Source organism: Hyla sarda, chromosome 3 (genome assembly GCF_029499605.1).
Source record: "Hyla sarda isolate aHylSar1 chromosome 3, aHylSar1.hap1, whole genome shotgun sequence".
In the NCBI taxonomy this organism is placed as follows: domain Eukaryota; kingdom Metazoa; phylum Chordata; class Amphibia; order Anura; family Hylidae; genus Hyla; species Hyla sarda.
This window is the reverse complement of record NC_079191.1, coordinates 223,798,588-223,811,327: the sequence shown is the minus strand read 5'-3', so window position 1 is coordinate 223,811,327 and position 12,740 is coordinate 223,798,588. Positions and strand designations below refer to the sequence as shown.

At 43.1% G+C, this 12,740-nt stretch overlaps 1 protein-coding gene across 3 annotated transcripts in view; it reads left to right on the top strand.

The window, feature by feature from the left end:
- Nucleotides 1-12,740, top strand: part of MMS22L (MMS22 like, DNA repair protein) — a 143,990-nt gene that overhangs the window by 23,278 nt on the left and 107,972 nt on the right. For all 3 annotated transcript variants that reach the window (XM_056566152.1, XM_056566151.1, XM_056566153.1), the window contains 2 exons: nucleotides 4,031-4,124; nucleotides 10,796-10,926. In XM_056566152.1, coding sequence (XP_056422127.1) covers nucleotides 4,031-4,124; nucleotides 10,796-10,926 — 225 coding nt within the window. The remainder of the gene's footprint in view (nucleotides 1-4,030; nucleotides 4,125-10,795; nucleotides 10,927-12,740) is intronic.

Here is a 12,740-nt window from a genome sequence, read left to right as displayed (position 1 = left end):
CTGTACGGAGCCCCGGCTCTCCGGCCAGATAGCGGGTGTCGACCACCGCACGAAGCGGTGGCCGACACGCCCCCTTAATACATCGCTATGGCAGAGCCGGAGATTGCCGAAGGCAGCGCTCCGTCTCTGCCATAGAGTTGTATTGAGGGGGCGTCTTGGCCGCCGCTTTGTGCGGAGGTCGACACGCCCCCTTCCCGCGGGCTGTCGGGGCCCCGTACAGGAGATCGTGGGGGCCCCCAGCGGTTGGACCCCCCGCGATCTGCAACTTAGGGGAGAAGTTGTTCACCACTGGACTACTCCTTTAATATCTCTGGGATGCTTTTACCGATTATTCTGATTCCGAGATTTGTTTTTTTTTTTCGTGACATATTCTACTTTATGTTAGTGGTTACATTTTGTTGGTACTTGCATCATATCTTGTTGAAAATTTCCAAAATTTTATGAAAAAATTTGGGAATTTTTTTTTTCTTTTAAAATTTTTAAAGCTCTCTGCTTATAAGGAAAATGGACATTCCATATAAATGATATATTGATTCACATATACAATATGTCTACTTTATGTTGGCATCATAAAGATGACATGTTTTCACTTTTGGAAGACATCAGAGGGCAATTTTCAGTTTGTCACAAAATTTTCAAAATCGAAACTTTTCAGGGATCAGTTCAGTTTTGAAGTGGATTTGAAGAGCCTTCATATTAGAAATACCTAATTATACAAACTATTCAAAATGACATTCAGTAAGTGTGTTAACCCTTTAGGTGTTTCACAGGAATAGCAGCAAATTGAAGGAGAAAGTTCTAAATCTTCAATCTCGCATGTTCATGTAGACCCAGTTTTTGAATTTTTACAAGGGGTAAAAGGAGAGACATCTTCCTAAAATGTGTAACCCAATTTCTCTCGAGTAAGGAAATACCTCATGTGTATGTCAAGTGCTCTGTGGGTGCACTACAAGGCTCAGAAGGGAAGGAGCGACAGTGGGATTTTGGAGAGTGAGTTTTTCTGGGGGCATGTGATATTTTTAGGAAGCCCCTATGGTGCCAGAACAGCAGAAAACCCCCCACATGGCATACTATTTTTTTGAACACCCCTCAAGGAACGTAACAAGGGGTACAGTGAGCCTTAACACCTCACAGGTGTTTGATAAATGTTCATTAAAGTGGTATGGAAAAGGAAAAAATTAGATTTTTTTTTACACTAAAATGCTGGGGTTACCCCTAATTTTTCATTTCCACAAGTGGTACCAGGAGAAAAAGTCACCGTAAATCTGAAAGTACATTTCTTTGGAGTAAGGACATACCTCTTATCTGGGCGTAAACAGCTCTGCGGGTGCACACCTGTCTCTAAAGAGCAGGAGCACAGTTAGGGGCCTTGAGTATTTACATGGAGCCAGAATAGCGGGACCGACCCCCCCCCCCCCCCTCCCCTCAAGGAGCATTACATGGGTTAAATTACTAAAATGGGGTACAGTGGGAAATAAAATCATACAATCAAATTATGGAAAATTAAAATGAAAAGGGAAAATTTTGTACTGCATGGAAGTGTGATACTCCCTGAAGCAGTTTTTAATGCAGAGGCCCGGATGATCGGGGCAAGTGTCACATTGAGTGGTGGTATCCTTCCTTATCCCCCACTTGTGACACACTCTGCATTTTTTTCTGGAATTGTCCCTTTTTTCCACTGTGGGGAACCTCACCTGTTGGCCGGGGATCCTGGCACCTATAATTCCAGTTTCTTGGGAAGTCCGGCCTGCTCTTTCCCAGTCGCCAAAGATCAGGGCTCTTAGGACTTCTTCTTGGAACTGGAGGAATGTCCCTGTGTTGCCAGCGTGCTGGGACAGTACAAAAGAGTTCTACATGGCAACCTGTACCAGGTAGACCGCAACTATTTTGTACCATACCCGTGTTTTGCGCAATTTATTTTTTAAATTTTTTTTTTTTTTTTACCCTCCTACCTATCCCTTTACTGTAAACTCTCCCTGCACTACAGACTGTTGTTCAGCCGTGAGTCCCTGGCTCTCTCACAGCTCTGCCCGCTGACTGAAAGCGGTGGGCGAGCAGAACTGCGAGAAGGGGGACATTAACCTCTCCTCTGCCGGATGCTATTGGTTGGATGATCAGTCCGACCAATAGCAGCGCTCCTGGGGGGGTGTAAACATGGGTATAATTTTAATCGTATTGACCCACAGAATTTTTATTTTTTTTATTGTAAAGTGCACCGTATAAAAACGAAACCCTCAATCCAAAAGTTGCAAAATTGCGTTTTTTATTTTAACTTCCCCACAAAATAAAAAATTTTTGGTTACGCTGTGCATTTTATGGTGAAAGAGGTGATATTACAAAGTACAATTGGTCATGCAAAAACAAGCCCTCGTGTCTGTGAATGGAAAAATTTAAGTTATGAATTTTAGAAGGCCAGGAGAAAATAAAATGAAACTGGCCTTGCCCTTAAAGGGGTACTCCTGTGGAAAACTATTTATTATTTATTTATTTTTTAAAATCAACTGGTGCCAGAAAATTATACAGATTTGTAAATTATTTCTATTTAAAAATCCTATTCCTTCCAGTACTTATCAGCTGTTGTATGCTCCACAGGAAGTTCTTTTCTTTTTGAATTTCTTTTCAGTCTGACCACAGTGCTCTCTGCTGACACCTCTGTCCATGTCAGGGACTGTCCAGAGCAGGGGAAAATCCCCATAGCAAACCTATCCTGCTCTGGACAGTTCCTGACATGGACAGAGGTGTCAGCAGAGAGCAGTGTGGTCAGACAGAAAAGAAATTAAAAAATAAAAGAACTTCCTTTTGTAGTATATAGCAGCTGATAAGGAAGGATTAAGATTTTTAAGTAGAAGTAATTTACAAATCTGTTTAACTTTCTGGCTCCGGTTGATTTCAAAATATTGTTTTCCACCGGAGTACCCCTTTTAAAGGAAAACTGTCAGATATTTTCTCCCGCACTATCCACAGTACTGTTGGATAGTGAGGGAGACGCTGATTCCAACGAGCCCTACCTTACCCGGATCCGCCCTGCCGTTAACCCGCAATTGTAGTTTTTCTTCTATGTGTATATCTTGCTGTAACTGGCACGGGCGGGGCTTCTGCAGGTTAACTGGCACAGACATCAGCGCCGCTTATGAATATTCATCCCCTTTCCCTCCAGCTCTCCCTCTCTTTGCAGCTCCTAACTGGAGGGAGGGGAATGAATATTCATAAGCGGTGCTGACGTCAGTGCCAGTTAACCTGCAGAAGCCCCGTCCATGCCAGTTACAGCAAGATATACACATAGAATAAAACCACAATTGCGGGCGAACGGCCAGGCGGATCTGGGTAAGGTGTAGGGCTCGTTGGAATTAGCGGCTCCCGCAGTATCCATCAGTACCTGTGGATAGTGCGGGAGAAAATATCTGACAGTTTTCCTTTTAAGGCCAAAATGGGCATTTTCCTTAAAGGGGTACTCCGGTGCTTACACATCTTATCCCCTATCCAAAGGATAGGGGATAAGATGCCTGATCACGGAAGTCCCACAGCTGGGGACACCCGTGATCATGCACGCTTCACCCCGTTTGTAATCAGTCCCCGGAGCGTGTTCGCTCCGGGTCTGATTACGGGCGACTACAGGGCGCCTCCGCCCCCGTGTGACGTCACACTCCACCGGCCCTGTAGTCGCCCGTAATCAGACCCGGAGCGAACACGCTCCGGGGACTGATTACAAACGGGGTGCCACGTGCATGATCCCGGGCGTCCCCAGCTGTGGGACTTCCGTGATCAGGCATCTTATCCCCTATCCTTTGGATAGGGGATAAGAGGTGTAAGCACCGGAGAACCCATTTAAAGGGTTAAACACTTAAAAGCACTGGCTCCTAGATCACACAAATAATTGTCCCGGTCTGGTATAGTTAATTTTTTTTTTTTTTTTTTTTTTAACATTTAAGAGTTGAGGGGATTACTTTAAAAAGCATGTAACCCAGAATGTTTTATGCTGATCAGTAGCAAAGATATATGGTTTCTATCTATTTTATTTATTCATTCACAGGTCCTACCAGCTACCTGGCATTTGCTTCATCTTCACCTGGATATACATTGGTCTATTTTGGAAATCCTGCAGATTTTGGAAGAAAAGATGCAAGGTATTTTCTGTGGTGTGTGTGTGTGTGTGTGTGTGTGTGTTTTTATAAAATAAATATACCGACTGTAGAGGAAGAGGAGCACTGTGACAAGGATTCCAGATTCAGCTGGGTGCTTAGCTCCAGGAACAGACAAATTCCCAATTAATATCAAAATAGAGGTAGAAGCGGCACTCCAATAATGATTAGATCAAACTGTGGTTTTATTCACACATCTGTGCAAAACAGCGACGTTTCGGCTTAACAATAAAGCCATGCTTGATAAAGGCTTTATTGTTAAGCCGAAACGTCGCTGTTTTGCACAGATGTGTGAATAAAACCACAGTTTGATCTAATCGTATTTGGAGTGCTGTTTCTACCTCTATTTTATATATATATATATATATATATATATATATATATATATATATATATATATATATATATATTATTAATAGGGAAAGACAGTATAGAGTTAAAAGCGGTGACTGTGAAATACAGTTGTGTTCAATATGTATGATTAGAATGGGAATACAGCACCACCACATAATGAACAAGTGTACAGCACATGTTTCAGAGCATTACAATAGCACTAGCATAAATATCTGAAACAAAATAGAGAGACAATAGATAATCCGAATTCCAGTACACTAGGATCAGTGTTTCAGCTAGTATTTGTAGGCCAGCATAGCTGTGTAATATTTTGTTGAATTCGAGATAAGCATTAAGGCAAGACTAGTCATCTTTCTGAAACTTTAGAAAATCAATTTAAAATAAACCTCTTACAAAACCAGTACTCTGTACATTATGCTTATTTCAGTTGAGAACGAAAAAGGAAACATATTGAGGATGCAAACTAGACCATCCCTTCCTTATCTGTATTGTAGAATTTAAGCCACATGCAGAGAAGAGGGAGAACAGCATTGGGTCCCAACTGTTTAGTGCAGGTGATCGCCCGGATAATCAGTCCCGTATATCGACATCCACACACCAATTGGTCACAGCACAAAAGCAGCAGACTCCAAAGTAAAGCAAGCTGTTGTCTTTTTATTTGTTACCAGTGGTGCAACGTTTCGGCTATATGTTAGCCTTTGTCACCTTCCTTATCTGTATTGTAGAATTTAAGCCACTAACTCCAAATTTTTGTCACTTTTTCAGGACACCTAAATAGTTTTTTATACGTTTTCTGTAACTAGCATTCCCATCCTGTTTAGAAGGAAATGTATGACATGGAACCAATAACCCTTGATTTCCGGGCAGTCCTAAAGAAGGTGGAAAAATGGGTTAGCATACTACTGTGGTACCCATTTAATGTAAGCCTGGTTGAAACCTATTCCAGACATTAACCACTTCCCGCCGAATGACTTATATAAACATCAGGTTATGCAGCTAGTTCACGCATACTTACGTTTGTCATTCAGTTAACCCGGCAATGCGCGGCATCGCACGGGTTAACAGGCAGAAGTCCTGCTGTTACCGATGGGAGACAAGTTCTGCAACACACCACAGGACCATCTGTGAATGGCCCTGGTCAGCGATCACTGTGATTGATCCCTGTGGACCAATCACAGTGTCTCAGTTGACTGGGGGGGGGGGTGAAAGTTCAGATCCCCCGCTCTTCCCGCCCCTAGAAGTCAGGGCAGAGTGGGGGGGAGACATACCTGAGGACCGACGCAGGCAGTTGGGACTGGTGGCAGTCAAGTGGAGGAGGCAGCGTTGGCATCAGAGGCAGCAGTGAAGAATGCTGTAAAGTGATCTTTGCTGCTTCTAGGAGTTTCAGAACTACAACACCCAGCATGCATAGACAGCCTTTGGCGGTTCGGGCATGCTGGGAGTTGTAGTTTTGCAATATCTGCAGTGGTCTCAAATCTGTGCTCTTCCAGATGTTGCAAGACTACAATTCTCAGCATGCCCAGACAGTCCAGGCATGCTGGCCCTTCAGATGTTACCAAACTACAACTTCCAGCATGTCTGGACATGCTGGGAGTTGAAGTTTTGCAACATCTGGAGGGCTACAGTTTGGACACCACTACACAGTGGTCTCCAAACTGTTCTCCTCCAGTTGTTGCAAAACTACAACTCACAGCATGGCCTTCGGCTGTCTGGGCATGCTGTGAGTTGTTGTTTTGCAACAACTGTAGGCACATGGGTTGGGAAACACTGAGTTAAGTAACAAACTCTGTGTTTGCAACCAGTGTGCCTCCAGCTGTTCCATAACTACAACCCCCAGCATGCACGGACAGCCAAAGGGCATGCTGGAAGTTGTAGTTATGCAAAAGCTGGAGGCATACTACTACAAGTCCCAGCATGCCCTCCTGCTGTCACTGCATGCTGAGAGTTGTAGTTTTGCAACAGCTGGAGGTTTGCCCCCCCTCCCTCTATGTGAATGTACAGGGTACAGGGCGGGGGTTTACAGTGAGTTTCTCACTGCAAGTTTGAGATGCAGCAAAGTTTCCGCTGCAGGTAAAACTCCCAGCGGGAAACTCGCTGTAAACCCCTGCCTGTGTGACTGTACCCTAGAAACACTATGCTACACTACACAAAATACTTTAGGCCTCAAATACGCATGGCACCCTCTCACGTCGGAGCCCTGTCATATTTCAAGGCAACAGTATAGGGCCACATATGGGTTATTTTCATACTCGTGAGAAACTGCACTACAAATTTTTTCTCCTTTTACCCCTTATGAAAAGGTAAAGTTGGGGTCTACTCCAGCATATTGTAAAAAAAATTAAAGTTTTTTTACACTAACTTGCTTGTGTTGCCTCATACTTTCCATTTTCACAAGAGGTAAAAGGAAAAAAAAGACCCCCAAAATTTTTACCAAGTACCGAAATTCCCCTTATGTGGACGTAAAATGGTCTGCGGGCGCACAACAAGGCTCAGGAGTAAGAGCGCCATGTACATTTGACGTGATTTGCACAGGGGTGGCTGATCTTTACAGCGGTTCTGACATAAACACACACAAGGAAAAAAAACACCCACATGTGACCCCATTTTGGAAACTAAACCCCTTAAGGACCAGGCCATTTTACACCTTAAGGACCAGAGCGTTTTTTGCAAATCTGACCACTGTCACTTTAAACATTAATAACTCTTGGATGCTTTTAGTTATCATTCTGATTCCGAGATTGTTTTTTCGTGACATATTCTACTTTAACTTAGTGATAAAATTTTATAGTAACTTGCATCCTTTCTTGGTGAAAAATTTGATGAAAAAAATGAAAATTTTGCATTTTTCTAACTTTGAAGCTCTCTGCTTGTAAGGAAAATGGATATTCAAAATAATTTTTTTTTGTTCACAAATACAATATGTCTTCTTTATGTTTGCATCATAAAAGTTATGAGTTTTTACTTTTGGAAGACACCAGAGGGCTTCAAAGTTCAGCAGCAATTTTGAAATTTTTCACAAAATTTTCAAACTCACTATTTTTCATGGACCAGTTCAGGTTTGAAGTGGATTTGAAGGGTCTTCATATTAGAAATACCCCATAAATGACCCCATTATAAAAACTACACCCCCCAAAGTATTCAAAATGACATTCAGTCAGCGTTTTAACCCTTTAGGTGTTTCACACGAATAGCAGCAAAGTGAAGGAGAAAATTAAAAATCTTCATTTTTTACACTCGCATATTCTTGTAGACCAAATTTTTTAATTTTTGCAAGGGGTAAAAAGGAGAAAATTTTTACTTGTATTTGAAACCCAATTTCTCTCGAGTAAGCACATACCTCATATGTCTATGTTAATTGTTCAGTGGGCGCAGTAGAGGGCTCAGAAGGGAAGGAGCGACAAATGGTTTTTGGGGGGCATGTCACATTTAGGAAGCCCCTATGGTGCCAGGACAGCAAAAAAAAAAACCACATGGCATACCATTTTGGAAACTAGACCCCTTGGGGAACGTAACAAGGGGTAATGTGAACCTTAATACCCCACAGGTGATTCACGACTTTTGCATATGTAAAAAAAAAAAATATTTTTTTTTACCTAAAATGCTTGGTTTCCCAAAAATTGTACATTTTTAAAAAGGGTAATAGCAGACAATACCCCCCTAAAATTTGTAACACAATTTCTCCCGAGTACGGCGATACCCCATATGTGGCCCTAAACTGTTGCCTTGAAAGATGACAGGGCTCCAAAGTGAGAGCGCCATGCGCATTTAAGGACTAAATTAGGGACTTGCATAGGGGTGGACATAGGGGTATTCTACGCCAGTGATTCCCAAACAGGGTGCCCCCAGCTGTTGTAAAACTCCCAGCATGCCTAGACAGTCAGTGGCTATCTGGCAATACTGGAAGTAGTTGTTTTGCAACAGCTGGAGGCTCCGTTCTGGAAACAGTGGCGTACCAGACGTTTTTCATTTTTATTGGGGAGGGGAGGGGGGCTGTGTAGGGGTATGTGTATATGTAGTGTTTTTTACTTTTTATTTTATTGTGTGTTAGTGTAGTGTTTTTAGGGTACAGTCGCACGGGCGGGGGTTCACAGTAGTTTCTCGCTGGCAGTTTGAGCTGCGGCAGAAAATTTGCTGCAGCTCAAACTTGCAGCCCGATACTTAGTGTAAACCTCCGCCCATGTGAGTGTACCCTGTACGTTCACATTGGGGGGGTGGGAACATCCAGCTGTTGCAAAACTACAACTCCCAGCATGTACGGTCTATCAGTGCATGCTGGGAGTTGTAGTTTTGCAACAGCTGGAGGCACACTGGTTGTGAAACACCAAGTTTGGTAACATGGTAAAATGCTGGGTCTTGTTATGCAACAGCCGGAGGCATACTACTTTGGCTGGGGATTGTAGTTATGCAACAGCTGGAGACACACTGGTTTGCTACTTAACTCAGTGTGCCTTCAGCTGTTGCAAAACTACAACTCTCAGCAGTCACCGACAGCCAACGGGCATGCTGGAAGTTGTAGCTATGCAACCAGCAGATGCACCACTACAACTCCCAGCATGCACTTTAGCTGTTTGTGCAAGCTGGGAGTTGTAGTTATACAACAGCTGAAGGTACACTTTTCCATAGAAAAAATGTGCCTCCAGCTGTTGCAAAACCATAAGTCCCAGCATGCCCATAAGGGAATGCTGGGAGTGGTGGTTGTCTGCCTCCTGCTGTTGCATAACTACAGCTCCCAGCATGCCCTTTTTGCATACTGGGAGCTGTTGCTAAGCAACAGCAGGAGGCTGTCACTCACCTCCTGCTCCACGTCGCATCAGGTCAGTCCCTCGCCGCCGCCGCTGCTGCTCCTGGGGCCCTGATCCCAACATTAACGCCGGGGATCGGGGTCCCCAGCACCCGGGGTGCACGTCCCGCTCACGTCCTCCGGAAGAGGGGCGGAGTGGGTTGCGGGAGTGACACCCGCAGCAGGCGCCCTGATTGGTCGGCCGGCCGACGAATCAGGGCAATCGTGAGGTGGCACCAGTGCCGCCTCACCCCTGTTGGCTATGGCTGTTCAGCCAGTATCAGCCAGTAATTCCGGGTCACTGGAGACCCGATTGACCCGGAATCTCCGCAGATCGCTGGACTGAATTGTCCAGCAATCTGCGGCCATCGCCGACATGGGGGGGCATAATGACCCCCCTGGGCGATATGCCGCGATGCCTGCTGAACGATTTCAGCAGGCATTGGGCACCGGCTCCCCTCCGGCTAGTGGCGGGGGGCCGGGAATGGACAGGACGTACTCCTACGTCCTCGGTCCTTAAGGACTTGGAAACGGGGGCGTAGGAGTATGTTCATTGTCCTTAAGGGGTTAAGGAACGTAACAAGGGGTATAGTGAGCCTTAACTACCCACAGGTGTTTAAATAATTTTCATTGAAGTTGGACGTGAAAATGAAATCTTTTAAAATATTTTTTTCACTGAAATGCTGGTGTTATCCCAAATTTTTCATTTTCACAAGGGGTAATAGGAAAAAAGCCCCACATAATTTGTAACACCATTTCTCCTAAGGCCATGTTCACACTACGGAATTCTCGTGGAATTCCACAAGCGGAACTTCGCGAGCTCTCCCTGCTTTTCAAAGTCAAATATTATGGAGAAGGCCATCACCTGTTCCGTCGCTCAAAAACTAGGAAAATGCACGGATAAAGGGGAGCTGTATTATTATTATTCATATATATATATATATATATATATATATATATATATATATATATATATATATATATATATATTATATTCAGTTAATATATTTATTCCTTCATATCTATAATCTCCTGTCTAAAATAGAGATAAAATATATAATATGCTATACACCAATACGGAGCTACACTTAGATATATTAGGAAGCTGGACCTTTTTTTTTTTTTTTTTTTTCTAGAGATGAGTGAAGTTACAGTAATTTGATTAGTCACAAACTTCTCTGCTCGCCAGTTGATGACTTTATCCTGCATAAATGAGTTCAGCTTTCAGGTGCTCCGGTGGGCTGGAGACTTTCTCCTAGGACTGTATCTACCTTTTCCAGCCCACCGGAGCACCTGAAGGCTGAACTCATTTATGCAGAATAAACTCAGCAACCGCCGAGCTGCGAGGTTCGTGACTAATCAAATTACTGTAACTTCACTCATCTCTAGTTTTTATCATAGTACAGAACATTCACTTTCATGTTGGTGAAAAAAACACTTTGAAAATGTTTTTTCCTTGCCCAGTGTTTGTTTCTGAGTTCTTTTTTGTTACATGTTAACAATGTTTTATTCTCTTATTTAGGTCAAATTGTTTATGCTCATCAGTATATCAATCTTATTGGAGAAAACTTAACAAACGTGAGCTTATTTGAAGAGCACTGTGAAAACCTCTTGTGTAGTCTTATTGCTCTTGCAGCTACGAAGTATTCCAAGGTACTTTTATTATTAGTAGGCTTTTTTTAATTCTTTTAGTTAGCAGACACTCTATTATTAATTATGTATTTTTTTTAATTATTGTTTTATCAAGAGAAGCAAATTGTTGTCTTTATTTTAAAAATGAGAGTTCACCGTTTACTGCACAAAGCTGACAGAAGGTTGACTTAATCCTCCATATAAATTCCACAGTGAAAAGAGACAGCAGCATCCAGTATTGTTGGGTTTTCATGGCTAACATGCAAATGAATGAATAAATTACATCTGGGCAGTCTCTAGTGCCCTGTATTAAAGGGGAAAGAACCAGAGCCCACTGTGTAATTAGCATGGACAGTGTCAGACCACCTTCAGCAGTCTAAAGAAAGTGTGATCATGTAGGATGGTGTAAGTCATGATCATGTTACTGGAGCTGCATGCATGCTTTCTTCTCCCAGTGTGGCAATATGATACACAACACTGCTTTAGTATCACAATATTAATACAAATACTAGGCACTCAGCAAAAACCTTAGATAGTAACTTCAGATATTGTATGTGGGCGGTGTCAGAGTAGCTCCAGCAATGTGAGCTGCTCCTTTGTGACTGCTTAAGCCATTTTGGCTTTGTCTGCGATTTACACACCCTTTTTACAGGGTTGGGGAGACCGCCTGGTTGTCAGTGTATTTTATTCATTTATATATTAGCTGTACAAACTAAGTTAACTGCACCAGAATGGAGTAAATACAGAAATGGTCTGCGTCATGGAGGAAGAAAACATATTGTGTCAGTAAAAATAACATGACACAAAAAAAGAGAGTAACAAAATAGTGGCACCGGTACCTGTATGTGCAGCTACACGAGATGGACAGTATGAACACTTGGGCTACTACCCAGATCCACTCAGCTGGCGGAAGTGCTAGGACAAGGAAAATCCAGTAAATACAATAATGCAATAAAGAGAAACAGGCGCCCTGCACTCACCGTCCAGATACTGAGATATCTGCTCCCATCTCGGGCTGCTCAATCCAGCAAGGAAGACACGAGTGGCGTGGGGCGCTCAGAGGCGACTGCCGGCGGTTTCACGCATACAGGTGCGCTTCTTCCGGCCTCGATAACGTAATCGCGCCGTGCAAAGGATATAGGGCAGGTGTGCGGTCATGTGATCAACAGTGCATTGCCACGAAGAACATAAGGACAAGAGAAAATACACCAAAAATGTGTTAACCCAATGCTCTCAGGTAAGTATATCTCTTACATAAATAGAACAGCAAGGGAAAATAGAAAACTATAAGAAACCATATCATAGAAACGGAGATAGGTCTAGCCTATCATTCAGACCTAACTGGCCCTGCGCCTCAGTGTGCAATATCCAACGGGCTTCAGCTTGTAAAAGAAGCTGTCGTTGGTCCCTTCCTTCTACATTTTTATTGATATGTTCCAGACCTCCAAATTTCAGGGATGAACAGTCACTTTTGTGAAAGTCCTGCATATGGCTAACAAAGCGAGGAGCCCCGCCTCCTTTCCTTACGGAGTACATATGCTCCCTTATTCTGATTCTGAGTTGTCTTTCCGTTTTACCAACATAGAAGAATTTACAACTAGAGCATACAAAATACACCACGAATGTACTACGGCAGGTGATGAGGGTGTTAACAGTGAAACGATAACCTCCCAAGGACTCTAGATGAATTGATATTAAAGGGACATTGAGGACAGGAACCACACTTCTTATTCCCCTTAGGAGCCGAAAAGGCAAGCCAGCAGGTAATGGATTTGTTATTCTCTGATTTTTTTTTTTGTGTCTTTTGATGTAATCAGCAACAGTTCCATTCTTTC